We start from the raw sequence: 20,544 nt of genomic DNA, 5'->3' as shown, positions 1-20,544 counted from the left end.
CTAGAAAGGCACCTGAGTTCAGCTTTGTTTTCCAATTATATACGATGGTAGTTTCTACCATTTTTTGGCAAAGTTTTGAGTTTCACAATTTTTCTCCCTCCCCCCCAACAGAAAGCAATCTGATATAGGCTTTACATTTGCATCTATGTTTAGTACAGATTGAAATTGAACACGTTGTGAGAGAAGTATCAGGTCCAAAAGGAAGAAAGAAAACATTAGAGAGAAAAAAATTACATAATAAATGCATAAGACAATTTTTAAAAATTGAAGATAAGAAGCTTTGGTCTTCGTTTAAACTCCACAGTTCCTTCTCTGGAAACAAAAGGTAGCAAACCCCTAAAATTGTCCCTGATTATTACACTGCCAAAATGAACAACTCCGTCATGGTTGACCATCACCCCAGGTTGTTGTTAGTGTATATAATGTTCTTCTGGTTCTGTTCATCTCACTCCACATAAATTCCTACCAGTCCGTGTTTATGTTTGTGTGTGTGTGTGTGTGTGTGTGTGTGTGTGATATTTTATTTATATATATATATATATATATATATATATATATATATATATATATATATATCACAATTTGTTCAGCCATTCCCCAATTGATGGGCATCCCCTCAATTTCCAGTTCTTTGCCACTGCAAAAAAACTGCTGTGAATATTTTTGTACATGTGGGATTTTTACCTTTTTTAGTGATCTCTCCAGGATACAGACCCAGTATTTCTAGATCAAAGGATATGCACATTTTTATTGTTCTTTGGGCATAATTCCAAGTTGCTTTCCAGAAAGGTTGGATCATTTCACAGCATCACCAGCAATGCTTTAGTGTCCTAGATTCCCCACATCACTTCCAACTTTAATCATTATCTTTTCAGGTCATATTGGCCAGTCTGAGAGGTATGAGGTGGTACCTCAGAGATACTTTAATTTACATTTCTCTAATAATGATTTAGGCAGTTTTTCATATGACTATAGATAGCTTTGATTTCTTCATCCGAGAATTGTCTTTGCATATCCTTTAACCATTTGTCAATTGAGGGATGGAAGTCAACGATTCTAAAAAGTAAAGAGAATTAATTCCAGGCATAAGGAATTGACTAGGCAAATGTAAAATCACCCAGGAAACAAAGGTCCTAGCTCCTGTGCATTTTGATTTATTAAGAAATGCATGCTAATTGCATAACAAATAACAAAGCCTCCTCAGCTTTGATGCTGGACCTAGAATACAAGGGGAGATAGATTTTTATGCATAAAAAGCAAATACATAACAGGATATAAACCAGGATACAAAGTTAAGTTATCTGATTTCTAATTGGAGAAAAGATTAGGAACATTCTGTTGGGGTAGGAGAGGAATGAATGAGTTTCCAGAGTTGGGAGGGGAAGAGCAACCAGGTGCAATTCCCTGAAATCAGAGGAAAGAGATGCCTCATTCCTCCTAAGTGTGTGTGTGTGTATTCCCTCCCTCTTCCCACATCCCTCTGCCCACTTGAAAAGAATCTTGGTTAGACTTAGTTTGGTTCTTAAGTCTTTGTCTGCTCTTTTCACTCTGTATCAGTTTATATAAGCCTTTACATGTTTCTTTGAAGCAGTTCCTTCTTTCCCTAAAGGACAGTACTATTCTTTGATACTCATATACTATAATTTATCCAAACATTCCCCAATTGATGTAACTTACAGGTTTCTGATGGTTTTTAAATTTGTCTATCTATATCCTTTGTTTAGATAAAGATCTTTTTTTTTTAGGTTTTTGTAAGGCAGACGGGGTTAAGTGGCTTGCCCAAGGCCACACAGCTAGGTCATTATTAAGTGTCTGATACCGGATTTGAACCCAGGTACTCCTGACTCCACTGCGCCACCTAGTCACCCCTTAGATAAAGATCTTGCCGTTTCTTGATATATGGCATGGTGCAAGTCATGTTTTAGTATGCTTTGTCTGGGAGTTTCTATAATTAGGAAGAATTTTGTTTTTCCCTGTATAAATATATTACCCATAATTCATCATTATCTCAAAGAGAACAATACTTCTAGATCCAATGGAAATTAAATACAATTTAACCTCACAACAGCCTTGAGAGGTAGATGATGATGATGACGATACTCATTTTACAGATGAGGACAGACCTAGAAAGACATTCAGAGTCACAGTGCTTAAATGTCTTGAAGTACTGTTGCACTAAGTGCTTCCTGACCTCAGGTCCAACATTTCTTGCTTGCTGATTTTGATGAAGTTGTACAGTTAAAGGGTTACTTGAACTTCATATGGTAACAATATTGGCTTAGCCAGGCTTCAGTACTCCACTTTTTTGTATTTTTGCCTGTGAGAAACTTTTTTTTCTAACTACTGGTGATTCAAACAGTACAATAACTTATGATTCCATAATTGAATGGTTTTCAGAATTGAACTAGACTTATAATTGAATAGAAAGAAAAATTGAGATTGATCCAGAATTGAGTCACAACATGAAGTCCCTGGTTCATTTAGTTCCCTCAATTCTCTTAGTTATGAAGTATGAATCTGGGAAACAACATATAGGCTAGCTCCTTAGAAAATTTAGTTCATGAAGGAAATTTCTTTTATCCTTACTCTCCCAACGATTCTTGAGCCAAGGAGTGACATTATCAAACCTGTCCATAAGACAGATAATTTTATTATGTGTATGGTCTGGCCAAGGGGAGAGACCAGTAATAATATTAAGATCAAGTAAAAATAGCCTAGGTGAGAGATACTTAAGGCTTGAACTGGTTCATGAGACTATGAAGCTTTGGCTTCTTTTGTCATCTTTCTGTGGAAGACTAGAATGATGATTAATGAGTTCATATTTTATTATATATATTATCCTGTGGATAATAGGTAACCACTGAAAGTTTATATAGTTTAGGAAAGATATTTTCCCAGCTTTGTAAAGGATAGATTCTAAGAAGTATGAACCTGATCCAAGTGGTTGACAAAGAAGAAAGCCAGTTCAAAAGAGATGGTGGGAAAATCTACAATACTAGAGAGAAGAATAAAAAAATTTTTTCAAGCTCAAGTGACTAATAGTAAGTATACTCAAAAAAAGGAGAAAAATTGGAATGAGGAATAAATATTAGTAGGAAATTTGCTTATCCAGTTTTGAATATAGAATACAGTATGATGTTGGAAACAGTACTGAAAAATAGGGAAGATTAAAGATATGTAGGTTTGGTATCAGCATAAAGATACTCATGGGGGAAGGGAGTCCAGCAAAAATAGTGTCAGGATTGCTGAATCCCAGAGTGAGCTTATACTAATATAAATAAAAAGTTGGAATTTTGTATTTGTTTTTAAAATTCTATTAGGAGAAAAAAATAAGATCAGTTTTCCTACCAAAACACACCTAGGAAATAAGAGAATTCAGCTATAAACTATTCTTTGCAGAAATAAAGACATAAATAATCGATGAAATTTTTATGGAGGGAGAAGAGTGTGGAAGTAGTCACCATTGTAATGGAAATGGAAATATTATCTAACCCAATTTATTCAGTGAAATATTAATTGGTCTGCCAAAAGATTATGACTTTAAAAAAAGTCAAATGGAGAAACAAAAGAAAAACAATTTCAAGAAAAATGATGATAAAAAATGTGAAAGAAAAGTCCTTATGAACAATAGATCTCAAAATATAGTAATCATTAAAATGTTTGGTACTACTCAAGAACTTGGTTGATAAGAGGAACAGACTAGATACAAACAGTGAAACAGTGTACAGTAGCAAACCAAAGCAGTTGCATAGTATTTTTGAAAGCCAAAAACTCTATTTATGGTATTTGCTAAAAATTTCTGAGAAACCTAGAAAACAATCTAGGTAAAAACTAGGTTGAAACCAACATCTCACAAGATAACCAAGATAAACTTTTTTTAATTTTTTTTATTTTTTTAGGTTTTTGCGAGGCAAATGGGGTTAAGTGGCTTGCCCAAGCCACACAGCAAGGTAATTATTAAGTGTCTGAGACTGAATTTGAACCCAGGTACTCCTGACTCCAGAGCCGGTGCTTTATCCACTATGCCACCTAGCCACCCCAAGATAAACTTTAAATGAAAACATGTTTTAAACATTAAGATTGAAGTTTATATAAAAATAGGTAATTGGAAAAAGTCTTTGAAGTCAGTTTTTCTGATAAGGGTCTCATTTCCATTAAAACCCACAGTTTTCCCCTCACAGCCCTCAGATTGGTTGACAAAGATGTCAAAAGAGGAAAATGACGTGGTTTAAAGAGGTTACAGGAAATTAAATATACTAATGTACTTTTGATGGATTTCCGAATCAGTCTAGCCATATTGGAAGCAGTTTGAAACACTAACACAAATGACACTAAACTATCTGTCCTTTGACCTAATGAGAACACTATTAAACCTAGAGCCCAAAGAGATCAAAGAAAGAGGGTAAAGGATGCATGCAAAAATACTGATAGAAGTTCTTTTTATAGTAACAAAGAACTAGAAAGTAAAGGGAATAGAGTTGCCATCAACTGGAAAATGTCTCAACAAATTGTAAATGCATGAATGCTATGGAATACTAATAAATCATAAGAAATAAAAGGAGACAATTTTAGAAATAACATGTAGGTCTTGTGTAAATGAATGAAGTGAGCTGAAGCAGGGTGTAGTATATTCTGTTAGAACTGTAAAAAATAAGCCATACATAAATCTAGAAAACCTATGATGGACAGGTTATATGGGGTAATGCAGAATGAGACCTTTAAAAAACCTCAACAATATAGCCAAAGTGATTATTTTGATTGACTATGTGAATTTATAACAAATGTTTTGAGGGGTTTTTTTTCCCTCTCTCCCTCCCCCTCCCTCCCTTCTCCCCCCCCAACCCTTCCCTTCATCCCTAGAGGGTAGGAGAAGAACAGAAATGGGAGGTAGAGAAAACTAATTTTTGTTATTTTGAAAAACATTTTGAAAGAGAAAATGTAGGATCAAAGAAAGCCTTTGGGTGCTATTATAATAACTGACAACACAATGAAGGCCAAGACACTCTGTTCTGGTTTTGTTGCTCCTTTCTCTGGCAAAATAAATCATACTTTTTATTAAAAATGACAAAATAAAAAGACTAAGGGAAGCGATACCCAAGAAAAAATAAAGTGTTTTGCTGCCTTTCAAAGATTCACTTCAATTGGCTCAGATAAACTACAACCTTTAGTTCTCAAAAAAATTGCAGGTATGATTATTGAGTCAGTTCAGATCATGGAAGATGGGAAAGGTAGCAAATGATTAGATCTTTACTTGGTGTTCAAAGTCCTTCATAAAAACTACCTTAACAGTCTTCTTACATCTCATTCTCTGACATGATCACCTGATTGTTCTGCAAACAAGACATTCCATTTCTCAGGTCTGAGCATTTTTCTCTGGCCATTCCTCATGCCTAGAATGTTCTCCCTCTCTGACTACTGACCACCCTGTCTTCCTTTAAACCCCAATTAAATCCTGGCTTCTACAGAAGCTTTTCCTCTTTACTCCTCTTAATTCTAGTACCTTCTTCTCAGTTATTTCCTATTTATCCTGTTAAAATGTATTTGTTTGTTGTCTCCTTTATTTGTAGGAACTCCTTACAGTCAGGTACCATCTTTTGCCTTTTTTTGTTGTATCCTTAGTACTTAACAGACTGACTGCAACATAATAGACTCTTAATAGATGTTTTTTAATTGTTGACTTAATTTTTTTTTAATTGGAAAGGTAACAGTCTGCAGATCTCTAGGGGAAATTGTATAGCAAATAATTAAAGAACCATCTGATAAATAGGTAGAAAGGAAACCAATGACTGAAAAGAGCCTGCATGACTTCATCAAGATGGTAATAGGAAACTATCTTCACTTGCTTTTTTTGACAACATTATTAAACTAATAAGGGGAATTATATGAGAACAATGCTCTAGTTTGTGTTTTCTTAAATTACTATTCTTGATGAGAAGATGGAAAAATGATAGAGATAACAATTTAATCATATGGATTTGGAACTGGTTGAATGACCAGAACATTTGTTAATGGTTCATTGTCAGTGTAGCATAAGGTCTTCCAAGGAACAGGAATCTGAACAGGGTCTTGTGACATTTATCATTTTTTTAATGATTTGGATAAAGATGAAGATGTTACGCTCAGTTTGCTGATGACACCAGCTGGGAGGGACAGCTGACATGCTGAATGACTAAAAAGATCCTGACAGATTAGAACATTGGGATAAATCTAATAAGATGAAATTCAACAGAATAAATGTAAAATCTTGCTTGAGTACACAAAAGTCACCTTTGTAAGTCTAAGCTGGAAATGGCAGGGATAGACAGCAATTATTTGGGGGGAAAAACTGGCAGTTTTAACGAACTGTATAGCTTGATGTGAGTTAGCATTGTGATGCTGCAGCCCAGAAATCAAATCCAAACTTGGAGCATGGAGCATATTAAGAGGGCAGCATGACTTCAGAAGTAAAGGTATAATAGTCAAGTCAGTATGCATTTATCTAGAGCCAGACACTGTGCCAAGTGCTGATAATACAAAGAAAGGCAGAAAACTGCCCCTTTTGTCAAGAAGGCGGCAACATGCAAATAGCTATATACAAACAAGATATAGACAGAAAAAACTGGAGTTATTCAAGAGAGAGGGATACACTGGCATTAAGGGGGATTTGGAAAGGCTTCTTATAGTGGGGTTTGAATTGAGAATTGAAGGAAGCTAAAAAGCAGAGAGGAGGAGGGAGAAAGTCTTCAAATTGAGAGATGGAACATCTTATGTGAGAAACAGCAAGGAAGAGGCCACCATAACCTTAGAGTTGGGAAGTTGCAGGGGAGTAGTATGATTGAAAATTCAATCGCTGCTGGAATGGTTGGCCAGAAAGTTGTGTCCTCAAGAGCCAAGTCCTAGGGAGTCTGTTGATGAGCATTTATCACTATGAGCTGAGTATTGGAGTTACAAAGCGAGGCAGAAGATTAACCCTGCTCTCAGGGAGCTCATGGGGAAAGAATCATAAATATTTATATACAAACAAAATTTATACAGGATAAATTGGAGATAACCATAGAAGAAAGGCATCATGAAAAGTTTTTTGTAGGAGGCAGGATTTTAGCTGACTCCTCAAAGAAGCAAGGCAATTGAGATGAGGAACAACCAGCCAGGAGGTAGTTCACATCACTAGATTACAGAGGATGTGAAGGGGAGCAGAACGTAAGGAATACTGTAGGAGAGGGCCAAGTTGTAAAGAGCTCCAAATGCCAAAGAGAAGATTTTATATTTATTTGATCCTGGAAGTGGTAGGGAGCCCACAAGATATTTTGAATTGAGAAGTGATATGGTAAAATGTGCACCTTTAAAAGATCAAGGACAGCTAAATGGAAAATGGATTGGAGTGGGGAGAAACTTGATGCCGGAAACTTGCCAGCAGGTTGTAGTCCAGGCTTGAGGTGGGGAGGGCTCACCCCAGAGGTCAGAAGTGTCAGAGGAAAGAGGAAGGCATATGGAGGAGACATGATGAAGGGCACATTGACCAGACTTGGGAACAGATTGGATGTGGGGGGTGAAGAAGAATTAAAGGTGATGCCTAGCTTTTATGCTTGGATCTCCAGGAGAATGATGGCAGCCTCAACAGATAAAGTTCTAAAGTAGAGAGCCAGTCAGGAGAAAAGGTAATAGGGTTCCATTTTGAACATGTTGAGTAAGATTTCTAATAGGCAGTTGGAGATGTGAGTACAGAGATTCAGAAAGAGGTTACAAGGGGTGGCTAGGTGCCACAGTGAATAGAGCACTGGCCTTGGAGTCAGGAGTACCTGGGTTCAAATCTGACTTCAGACACTTAATAATTACCTAGCCATGTGGCCTTGGGCAAGCCACTTAACCCCATTGCCTTTGAAAAATCTAAAAAAAAAAAGAAAAGAAAAGAAAGAAAGAAAGGTTTACAACTAGGTAAATCTGAGAATCTCATTATTAAGTACAAGAAGATGGAAGAAGTGAGAAAGGAAAAGGTTTAAGATGGAAGAAAATATGTTGCAATTTTGTATTTTGTTCTGTTTGACATTACTTAAGGATGCCAGTAAGCTGATAAATGTCCAGAAGAGGGCAACCAAGGTTGTGAAAGGCCTTGGATTCTCCAAAATGAAAAACAATTGGAGGTAGTCATGTTTAGCCTGAGGAAGTGAATACTCAGAAGTCATTTAACAGCTGACTTCAAGTATTTGAAGGGTTGTCACAAGAAGAGAGAACATTAGATTTATTTTGCTTGACTCCAAAAAGCAGAGTCAGAGACATTGAATGGAAGTTGAAAATTCAGGCCCAGTATCAGGAAAAACTTAGCATCATTTAGTGTTATCTGATAAAGTAATTGCCTGAATAGAGAGGATATAGGTTTCTCTTCCTCAGAAGCTAGACATCTATTGTCAGGTATGTTAGAGTAAAGTTCCTTTTGTGTTTAAGATATACTAGATGACCTCCAAAGTCCTTTTCAACTCTCAAATGCCATAATCTGCAAAACTGATGTACAGATTTAGTAATCAATAAATTAAAGTACCAAGGGGTTATTTATGTATATATAGGGAAAAAAAGATCAAGAACAAATACCAAAGAAAGTATTTAAAAAATAGAAAACCTAATCATTGGAGAGCCTTGGTAAACCCAGAACAGTTGACTATAATGTGGCCAACTTATTGGGATAAGAATTTCCTGTTTTACCAAAAAAACAGCACAGAAAATCTGAAAGCAATCTGGCAGAAATTAGATTTAGTCTAGTTCTTACACCATATGCCTTGCGGCCCAAGTGGATAAATAATCTAAATATAAAACATCCCATTCTTATTTAAAAGAAGAGAGTGTATTACTATTGCTAGAAGAATAATTTTTTACTACATAAGCCATGCAATGATAACTAATAAGTAAAATGGGCAATATCAATCATCTGTCAAATTGACAAAAATAACCAAAAAAAAAAGAAAATAACCAGTATTAGAGGAACTTGAGGAGGTCAGGTCACTAACACATTGTTAGTGGAGCTTCTTATCATTCCAACCATGCTGCAAAATGATTTTTGAATTAACACCTCAAAACCACTAAACAGCATATTCTTTTTTGACCTCATCTAAACCTGCTACTAGGTATTATACCCCAAAGATGTCAAAAACTTCTAGGGGGAAAGGATATATGTCTACAAAAAGATTTATAGCAATTTATAGCAGATAATGGGAAACAAAGTGTGATTATTAGTTGAGAAATGCCTAAAGAAGTTATGTTATATATGTTGTATCTTTAAGAAGTGGATGAGATGTGGAAAATTTGGGACACATTTGTTGTTGATGAAATTGTAAGCTCATCCAACCATTTTAGAGAGCAAGTTAAAATTATAACCAAAGAGTTCTTAAACTGCCTATATACCCTTTGACCAGCAATCCCACTTCTAGATCTATTTCCAAGAATGATTAGAGAAAAAGGAAAAGAATACTCTAAAATGTTCTTAACGGCTCTCTTTGTGGCAAAGAACTAGAAATTGCAGGAATGCCCAACAATTGGAAGATTGCCGAACAAGTTGTGGTATGATTGTGATGGAATACTATTGTGCTCTAAGAAATGCCGAATTCAGTGATCTTAGAAAGATACAGACTTGCTTGAAATAATGAAGAGCAAAATGAGCAGGATCAAGAGAATATTGCAGACAATAACAGCAATATTGTTTTAAGAATAACTTTGAGTGAATAAGTCATTTGGACCATTAAAAATAGCCGAAGTCAAGGCGGCTAGGTGGCGTGGTGGATAAAGCACTGGCCTTGGAGTCAGTAGTACCTGGGTTCAAATCTGGTCTCAGACACTTAATAATTCCCTAGCTGTGTGGTCTTGGGCAAGCCATTTAACCCCATTTGCCTTGCAAAAACCTTAAAAAAAAAATAGCCGAAGTAATAATAAAGGACATAGGAAGAAAAATTCTGTCTGTAGTCAGAGAAATAGAAGTATGTTTAGATTAATTTTATAATTATGGAATAATGTACAATTATATGTTTGTTTTATTACAAAATTGAAAAATAATTATTAAAGGAAGAAAATTTGAAGAATTCAGAGAGCCTTAAGGAAGATTTATGCCAACTGATATAGAACAAAACAACCAGAACAGTTTTCATGTTGATTACAGTAATGTAAAGGAAAACAATACTGATATTATTTCGAAGGTTTTGTACAACACAGTGATCTCTGATTTTGAAATTTATATTTTTCCTCTTTGCATCGGTGATGGACTAGAGATATGGAAGGAGACATACATTTTTAGACATGGTTAATGTATTGATTTTACTTTATTTCACTGTTTATTTTTAAGGGGGCATCAACAATCTCCTTAATAACTTAACTGATTGCTGGTTTCCTGAAATGCAGTTAGGGATTTTAGCATGGTACTTTATAGAACCCTGTAGGAGTTTGGAATAACATTATCTTTTTAGTTGGTTCAACCAGATAAAGTCACTTTTTTTTCTTTTCTGCCTCCTTAGTTTATAGGTTTGCTCCCAGCGATGAGAGGTTTTTCATAAGTGTTAATATTGTTAATTAGGATGCTCCTTCCATGGATGGAGATTATATCTTACCTTCTAAAACTGTAGTGGGCCCAAACTATAACCTTACAATGATGCTTTTACAAAAATTAATGTTTTAAGAATTTTGAAATACTTGAAATACTTTGAAAATAACTGTTTACTTTTAGACAGTAATGAAAAGGGAAATGCCCAATTTTCTGAGAAGATAAGGACAGCTTAATTATTTCAAATGTTTCTTCCTAGATCAATATTAAGTGAATGATAGCACATTAGGGTAATGGTAGAAGGCAAGAAAATCTTTTGCTTTGACTTTTTCATCTTAAGTGTTGAAGCTTTTTTTTCCTTTAAAGAAGTGATTTAACCATAGTAAAGTTATTTTCTTGGTTGAGTTAAAGACACATTACTGCATATAAGTCATTAAATCTTGGATATTAAATAAAACTTTTAATATAAATTTCATTTTATGGTAATATAATTAAGGCCTCTAATCTTAAATAGATAAATATAACCGTGAGAAACATTATAGATTCATCCTTTTTTATTAATAGGCGAGATAAACTATGGATTTGCATGGAATTTTGTGGAGGTGGTTCTTTGCAGGACATATATCATGGTAAGTCAAACTTCATAATTTTATTAAAAAAAAAGTGAATAATTTTATTTGCATTGTCATTGTGATGAAAATAATTTGGAAAGAAAAAATTGCAATATTTTATTCCCATAAATTAATATTTCAGCATACGTGAATAATTTGTGGATGATCAGTGTAGATTCTTTATATTAGGACACAATGAATCCCAAGTGCCAAATTGTCATGTCACATAATACTTCCGAGACTCTGGACAGATAATAGAACTCTGAGTATATCGTCTTCCTCCTCTGCAAGGGAACCCTTCCGTTTCAATGGGGGGGGGGTATCTCTACCCACTTTTTTGCTGTCTTGACAGTATAATAGAAAGTATACTGGGATTCAGAAAACCTAAGTTGCAATCCTAGCTTTACCACTTACAGACTATTTTGCCTTCCTATGTCTCGGTTTCCCTATCTGTACAATATGAATAATGATCATGTTATTTAACTGTCCAGGGCTATTAATTAAGAAATGACTTTGTACTTTGTAAGATATAAATATAAACTGTCATCATCAGTGATTATTCCAAGGAAAATAAGGTGGTTATGGATAATGATTTATTTAGGAAAATGCAACCAGGCAGGGACTGGCACACATTTCAACACTAATCTACACATGGATGTCCTACTAGCATTTTCAACATACTATGTCCAAAATGAAATTTACCATACTTCCTGAATATATCTTCCCTCATTTTTTTAATTAATTTTTATTAAAGATATTATTTGAGTTTTACAATTTTCCCCCCATCTTGCTTCCCTTCCTCCACCCCTACCCCCCCACAGAAAGCACTCTGTCAGTTTTTACTTTGTTTCCATGTTGTACCTTGATCCAAATTGGGTGTGATGAGAGAGAAATCATATCCTTAAAGAAGAGAAGAGAAATCTAAGAGGTGACAAGATCAGACAATAAGATATGGGTTTTTTTTTCTATATTAAAAGGAATAGTCCTTGAACTTTGTTCAAACTCCACAGCTCCTTATCTGGATACAGCTGGCATTCTCCTTTTGCAGACAGCCCAAAATTGTTCCCGATTGTTGCACTGATGGAATGAGCAAGTCCTTCAAGGTTGAACATCACTCCCATGTTGCTGTTAGGGTGTACAGTGTTTTTCTGGTTCTGCTCATCTCACTCAGCATCAGTTCATGCAAATCCCTCCAGGCTTCCCTGAAATCCCATCCCTCCTGGATTCTAATAGAACAATAGTGTTCTATGACATACATATACCACAGTTTGCTAAGCCACTCCCCAATTGAAGGACATTTACTTGATTTCCAATTCTTTGCCACCACAAACAGGGCTGCTATAAATATTTTTGTACAAGTAATGTTTTTATCCTTTTTCCTCATCTCTTCAGGGTATAGACCCAGTAGTGGTATTGCTGGGTCAAAGGGTATGCACATTTTTGTTGCCCTTTGGGCAAAGTTCCAAATAGCTCTCCAGAAGGGTTGGATGAGTTCACAGCTCCACCAACAGTATAATAGTGTTCCAGATTTCCCACAACCCTTCTAACAATGATCATTATCCTTTCTGGTCATATTGACCAGTCTGAGAGGTGTGAGGTGGTACCTCAGAGAAGCTTTAATTTGCATTTCTCTAATAATTAATTATTTAGAGCATTTTTTCATATGGCTATGGATTGCTTTGATCTCCTCATCTGTAAATTGCCTTTGTATATCCTTTGACCATTTGTCAATTGGGGAATGGCTTTTTGTTTTAAAAATATGACTCAGTTCTCTGTATATTTTAGAAATGAGTCCTTTGTCAGAATCATTAGTTATAAAGATTGTTTCCCAATTTACTACATTTCTTTTGATCTTGGTTACATTGGTTTAATCTGTGCAAAAAGCTTTTTAATTTAATGTAATCGAAATCATCTAGTTGGTTTTTGGCGATGTTCTCCAACTCTTCCTTAGTCATAAACTGTTCCCCTTTCCATAGATCCTCGATCTTCTAATTTGCTTATACTATTGTTTTTTTTTTTATGTCTAAGTCCTGTAACCATTTGGATCTTATCTTGATAAAAGGTGTGAGGTGTTGGTCTAATCTAAGTTTCTTCCATACTAACTTCCAGTTATCCCAGCAGTTTTTATCAAAGAGGGAGAGGGAGTTTTTATCCCAATGGCCTGACTCTTTGGGTTTATCAAACAGCAGCTTACTGTAATCATCTCCTGCTTTTACACCTAGTCTATTCCACTGGTCCACCACTCTATTTCTTAGCCAATACCAAACAGTTTTGATGACTGATGCTTTATAATATAATTTTAGATCAGGTGGGGCTAAGCCACCTTCTTTTACACTTTTTTTTTTCATTAAGCTCCTGGCAATTCTTGACTTTTTATTTTTCCATATGAATTTACTTAAAATTTTTTCTAACTCATTAAAGTAATTTTTTGGACTTTTGATTGGTAGGACACTAAACAGTTTAGTAGAAACACATAGTTTGGTAAAATTGTCATTTTTATTATATTAGCTCTACCTATCCATGAGCAGTTGATATTTGCCCAGTTATTCAAATCTGATTTAATTTGTGTGAGAAGTATTTTATAATTGTTTTCAAAAAGATTCTGAGTCTGTCTTGGCAGATAGACTCCCAAGTATTTTATATTGTCTGAGGTTACTTTGAATGGGATTTCTCTTTCTAGCTCTTCCTGCTGTATCTTGCTAGACATATAAAGAAAAGTTGAGGATTTATGAGGGTTTATTTTATAGCCTGCGACTTTGCTAAAATTGCTAATTGTTTCCAGTAGTTTTTTGGATGATTTCTTGGGATTCTCTAGGTAGACTGTCTTGTCATCTGCAAAGAGTGAGAGTTTTGTCTCTTCAATTTCTTTTTCTTCTCTAATTGCTGATGCTAACATTTCTAATACAATATTGAATAGTAGTGGTGATAATGGGCACACTTGTTTCACCCCTGATCTTATTGGGAATGCCTCTAGCCCCTTCCCATTGAATATAATGCTTTGATGGTTTCAGATAGATACTGCTAATTATTTTAAGGAACAGTCCATTTATTCCTACACTCTCTAGTGTTTTTAATAGAAATGGATGCTATATTTTGTCAAAAGCTTTTTCAGCATCTATTGATATGATCATATGATTTCTGATGGGTTTGTTGTTGATATAATTGAGTATACTAACAGTTTTCCTAATATTGAACCAACCCTGCATTCCTGGAATAAATCCTACTTGATCATAATGTATTATCCTAGTCATAACTTGTTGTAATCATTTTGCTAAGATTTTATTCAGGATTTTTGCATCTATATTCATCAGGGAAATAGGTCTATAATTTTCTTTCTCTGTTTTAACTCTTCCTGGTTTAGGTAACAGCACCATATTGGTTTCATAGAAAGAGTTAGGCAGAGTTCCATCATTCCCTATTTTTCCAAAGAGTTTATATAGAATTGGGACCAATTGTTCCTTAAATGTTTGGTAGAATTCACTTGTGAATCCATCAGGCCCTGGAGATTTTTTTTTTAGGGAGTTGAACAATGGCTTGTTGAATTTCTTATGCTGAGATAGGGTTGTTTAGGTATTTAATCTCTTCTTCATGTAACATGGACAACTTATATTTTTGTAAATATTCATCCATTTCACTTAGATTATCAAATTTATTGGCATAGAGTTGGGCAAAATAATTTCAAATTATTACTTTAATTTCCTCCTCATTGTTGATGAATTCACCTTTTTCATTTATGATACTAGCAATTTTGTTTTCTTCTTTCTTTTTTGTAATCAAATTGACCAGAGGTTTATCAATTTTATTGGTTTTTTCATAATACCAACTTTTGGTTTTATTTATTAATTCAATAGTTTTTTTGCTTTTGCTTTTATTAATTTCTCCTTTAATTTTTAGAATTTCTAATTTAGTATTTAATTGGGGATTTTTTTATTTGTTCTTTCTCTAATTTTTTTAGTTGCATGTTTAGTTCATTGATTTCCTCTTTCTCCAATTTATTCATGTAAGCATTTAGAGCTGTAATATATCCCCAGAGAGTCACTTTGAATGAATCCCATAAGTTTTGGTATGTTGTTTCATTATTGTCATTATCTAGGATAAAATGGTTAATTTCTATAATTTGTTTTTTGGTCCACTCATTTTTTAAAATGAGGTTATTCAGTTTCCAATTTGCTCTGGGTCTATATCTCCTTGGCCCAGTATTGCATATGACTTTTATTGCATTGTGATCTGAGAAGGATGTATTCACTATTTCTACCTTTCTGCAGTTGATCATTAGGTTTTTATGTCCTAGTACATGGTCAATTTTTGTATAAGTTCCATGTACTGCAGAGAAAAAGGTGTATTCCTTTCTGTCCCATTCATTTTCCTCCATAAGTCTACCATATCTAATTTTTCTAACAATCTATTTACCTCCTTAGCTTCTTTCTTGTTTATTTTATGATTCGATTTATCTAGATCTGATAGCGGGAGGTTGATATCTCCCACTAGTAGAGTTTTGCTGTCTATGTCTTCCTGTAGTTCTTTCAGCTTCTCCTCTAAGAATTTGGGTGCTATCCCACTGGGTGCATATATATTCAATAATGAAATGACTTTATTGTCTATGGTACCTTTTAGAAGGATAAAGTTTCCTTCCTTATCTCTTTGAATGCCATCCATTTTTGCTGCTGCTTTGTCTGAAAGGATTGCTACCCCTGCCATTTTTTACTTCAGCTGAAGCAAAATACATTTTGCTCCAACCTTTTACCTTTACTCTATATGTATCTCTCTGCTTCAAATGAGTTTCTTGTAAGCAGCATATTGTAGGATTCTGGTTTTTAATCCACTCTGCTATTCACTTACGTTTTAAGGGAGAGTTCATCCCATTCACCTTCAAGGTTATGATTACAAATTCTTTATTGCCCTCCATGCTATCTTCCCTCCGTTTGTATTTTTCCCCCCTTTATCCATATTCCCCAGTATTTTGTTTCTGAATACCACCCCCTTCAGTGTGTTTGCCCTCCTATATCACACCCTCCCCTTTCTTTCCCCTTTCCCTCCCCTTTCCCCTCTCCCTTTTTCCCTTTTCCCTTCCTTTCCTTTTGTTATTTCCCCCTTTTTCCCCCACTCCCCTTCCCTTTCTCCATCCCCCCTCCCCTTTTCCCCTTTTAATACTTGAAAGGTTAGATGTTTTATAAGTTAACTGAGTATGTGTAGGTTGACTTTAAGCCAAGTCTGATGAGAAGAAGATTCGGGTGTTTCTCCTCTGCTCCCTTCTTCCCCTCTATTACCATAGGTTTTTTGGTACCTCTTAGTGTAATGAGATTTACCCCATTCACTCCCCTCCCTCCTCCAGTCTCTTTCCTGTCCCCCTTTTTAAGGAGGTAGTGTTTTTTTAGCTCATTCTATCTAAGTCATAGAAAATTCTGAGTGTCTGTCCCTTCTAATTCAGTATATTCTATCGAATAGAGTCAAAATTCCTGAGAGTTATTAGGGTCCTTCTCCCAAGTGGGGTTAAAGCCAGTTACATCTCTTTAGATAGCAGTCTCATGGATAGGTCATGAATGTCCATCATTTCTGGCTAGGTATATTCTCTCTGTTAGAGTTACAATTCTCAAGATTTATGAGAATCTTCCCCCCCCCCCCCCCCCCATGCTAGGATATAGCCAGTTTCAATTTACTGGATTGCATTTTTTTCCTTTTACCGCCACCATTTTTTTTTTTACCTTTTCATGTGTCTCTTGAACCTCCTGTTTGATGTCCAAATTTTCTGCTTAGCTCTGGTCTTATCATCAGAAATTTTTGGAATTCTTCCATTTTGTTAAATGTCCATCTTTTTCCCTGGAAGAGAAGGCTCAGCTTTGTGGGAAAGTAGATTCTTGGCTGCATTCCAAGCTCCCTTGCTCTTCGAAATATCTCATTCCAGGCCCTTCTATCCCTTAATGTTGATGCAGCCAGATCCTGCGTGATCCTTACTGTGGCTCCTTGATATTTAAATTGTTTCTTTCTGGCTGCTTGCAGGATTTTCTCTTTTATCTGATAGTTCTGGAGTTTGGCCACAACATTCCTTGGTATTTTCATTTTAGGATCTTTTTCTGGTGAGGTTCAATGTACTCTTTCAATAACTACTTTGCTCTCCGAATCCATGATATCAGGGCAGTTTTCCATCACTAGATCCTGTAATATTAAGTCCAGGCTTTTTTTCTCTTCAATGTTTTCAGGAAGTCCTATAATTTTCAGATTGCCCCTCCTCGATCTGTTCTCGAGGTCAGTGGTTTTGTTGATGAGGTATTTTACATTTGCTTCTGTTTTTTTATATTTTTTGATTTTGTTTAACTGACTCTTGCTGTCTCATGGAGTCATTAGTTTCTGTAGACTCCATTCTTTTTTCTTCATTTACCTTTTGCAACTCCTTTTCCAGTTGAGCTTTCCATTTGACCAATTGAGGTTTTGAGAGAATTTCTTTTTGCATTTGCCCATTTGAAGATCTGAGAGATTTATTCTCATTTTGTATTTGTCCAATTGTATTTTCTAAGGTTTTGTTTTCTTGTTGTAAGGTATTAATTGTCCCCCCCCCAAAATTTTCCAGTTGATTTTTAAACTCCTTCCTTATTTCTTCAGGGAAGTCTTTCTGTGCTGAAGACCAGATCGTATTCTCCTCAGAGGTTCTAGGTCTTTCTGAGTTAGGGGCTTTCCCTTCCAAGAATTTTTCTGTGGATCCACCTTTCCGCTGACCCTTCTTCATTTTGCTAAGACCTGAGTTGGGCAGGGGCTGGTTCACAGGGGCTTGGGTTTGCTAAAGGCTTTACTAACTGAGTGCAATTTCTCTGGCTAGCCAGTAGGAGGTGCTGGTTGCTTTCTCTGGAGTGTCTGTGACCTTGATTGAGGCCTTCTCCCTTTGCTTGAAGGGAGGAGTTGGAGCTATTGAATTCTTTTGCCTTCAATCAATGGCCTAGTTGGTCAATGGCCTGAGGTCATTCCTCAGCTGGGCTGGTTCTTCTGCTCACACACCTGGGCCTAAGGCAGAAGTAGTTTGCATTTGTTTGTTAGGGGAGAAGTCTGAGTTGTAATGGGACTCAGACCAGAGGAGCCCAGGGATGGTGTCCACAGCTCCCCTGCTCCAGAACTCCCCCCCCAGCCCTGTCCGGGATCTCCCAGGGGACAGCTCCAATACCAGCACCTCCACTCTCTCCCCCACAGACTCACACCCCTGCGGTCCAGTCCCACCTCTGATCCAGCAGGTCCAGCTCTAGGGCCCTCAGACTCCTTCCCGTTTCCAGTTCAGCTGTTGATCTGGCTGATCCAGGGCTGATCCCCACTCTGAGCCCAAACTCAACCACCCAAATTCAGCCAAAGCTGCTGCCGGAGACAAATCCTGAGGTAGATGTTCTTTCTCCTGGCTTTTCTTTCTGGGTTTTGTGGGTCAGATTTCTTTTTAACAGGTTTGTTTCATGTGGTAGATGGGGAAGAGATCAGGAGACTTTAGAACTGTGCCTGTCTTCTCTCCACCATCTTGGCCAGAAGTCCCTTATTTTTTAAAATTCTTTTTTAATTTTATTTGTTTAAGGCAATGGGATTAGATGGCTTGCCCAAGGTCACACAACTAGCCAATTATTAAGTATCTGTGGTCATATTTGAACTCAGGTCCTCCTGACTCCAGGGTCAGTGCTCTGTCCACTGCACCACCTAGTTCCCCTCCTTATTTCTTTTATTAGTAACTCTTCTAGTCATTGACTGAAAATCTCATTGTCTTCTTTGATTCTTCCTCTCACAAGCTTTCCCCCAAATGCATTATCATGCTTTGTCCTTTTTATCTCAGAAATATCTCTAATTTATACTGACATACCAGTCCAGGCTTTCCTTACCCTATTAGAGTACCTTCTTCACCATTCTAAATGCCCTTCCCTCCAATGCATACCTGACTCCTTTGGTTTTCTTCCAAATGTCCTTTATTAATATTCTTAATGCACAGATATGATTATGCCCTTCTTCTCAAAATATTAAGGGATTCTTCATTGGTTTTAGAATAAAGTTCATTCATACTTGTTGGCTTAACATTCAAGGCCCCACAACCTGCTTTTTCATTTTATGTCATTATTTCCCTTTACCTACTCTAAATTATAATCAAACTCAAGTAGTCACTGATTTATAACTATGACCCATACCGTCCTGTCCCTTTTGCTCATGCTCCATCTACACTCACACTCGCACTCTCTCTCTCTCTCTCTCTCTCAGACACACACACACACACACACACACACACAATCATTTCTTCCTCTTGAAACCCATCCATTACCCATCCATTAAGATGCAACTCAGATATCAAATCCTGTGTTTCAGGAAGTCTTCTCCTTTTTCAGTCTGGAAGTGATTTATTCCTTGAATTTCTCTCACTACTTAGCAGTATGAGAATTTCATTACATTAACTTTTATACATTATTTTTGTTTAATATTACAGTTACTTGTGTACTTGTGTTATTTTCCCTCCTGTTATAAGTTCATTTGAGTGCATTTCTCATTTGCCTCAGTATCTGACAAACATCTGGTACAATGATTACACATAGTAAGCAATACCATAAGCATAATAAACAGCTTTTGAATTTATACTGAAAATAAAAGATATAAAAATAACTAGATGAGTTTAGTACTATGTCACCAGGTTATTCTTAGAAGGCTTTGTGGAAGGGTATAGCTTAAGCCAGGCTTTGACAGGTGGCTAATATTAGGAGTGACAGAGGGGAAAGGGTATAATGGGAATATTATGTCCTTAAAAGAAACCAGATTAGGTTAAATGAGATACATGTGAAAATGACTTGACTGTATCAGACAGTATAAGAGGAACAGTGGTAAATAAAGGTAAGAAGTAGATGGGAGTATTAGATAATTGAATACCTAAAGGACCAAATTAGAAGATATGCTATAATAAAACTACTTTCAGTAAAATACACCCTTTAATAAATCTCATGGCTTAAGCTACAGTCTTAATTTATTAAAGTGTGTTTTGTGATACTTATCTGAGTGTACCAGAATACTTCATTAGTGTCATTGCTGGTCCAAAATGCCAACAAAAAATTAAGGATTATCAGCTCAATATGGGCAAGTGTTATACAAACAAAAACTCTGTCATATGAAAAATTCTGAGCATTTCTCCTACCTAGTATGTCAATCAATTTTTCAAAACTTCAAATCTAGGTAGTTCTAAATATATAAAAATTGTTTGTTTTCAAATCTATAAATTCTTTCCTACCCTGAATGATTAAATGGAGTAGATAGATTTCAACCCTTTCACTGGGTGGAAATAATTACAAGTGACCTTACTCAAAATTTTGTACATTTGCAGCTTAGATAGATTTTGGATGGCTATTTACAGACTAGCTCTAGTAGTAGGAATTCATTCAGATCAAGGAATAATGTCCTGTACAATTATCTCTCATTTGTTCCAAATGCTAAATTGATTAA

The 20,544-nt window shown here is 35.8% G+C and overlaps 1 protein-coding gene across 3 annotated transcripts in view; it reads left to right on the top strand.

Annotated features, from left to right (window-relative positions):
- Window positions 1-20,544, top strand: part of MAP4K3 (mitogen-activated protein kinase kinase kinase kinase 3) — a 212,985-nt gene that overhangs the window by 85,494 nt on the left and 106,947 nt on the right. For all 3 annotated transcript variants that reach the window (XM_074204313.1, XM_074204329.1, XM_074204320.1), the window contains one exon: window positions 11,063-11,127. In XM_074204313.1, coding sequence (XP_074060414.1) covers window positions 11,063-11,127 — 65 coding nt within the window. The remainder of the gene's footprint in view (window positions 1-11,062; window positions 11,128-20,544) is intronic.

This window comes from Macrotis lagotis, chromosome 1, assembly GCF_037893015.1.
Source record: "Macrotis lagotis isolate mMagLag1 chromosome 1, bilby.v1.9.chrom.fasta, whole genome shotgun sequence".
Classification (NCBI taxonomy): domain Eukaryota; kingdom Metazoa; phylum Chordata; class Mammalia; order Peramelemorphia; family Peramelidae; genus Macrotis; species Macrotis lagotis.
Note: the sequence above shows the minus strand (reverse complement) of the source record. Positions and strands in the feature narration are given on the sequence as shown.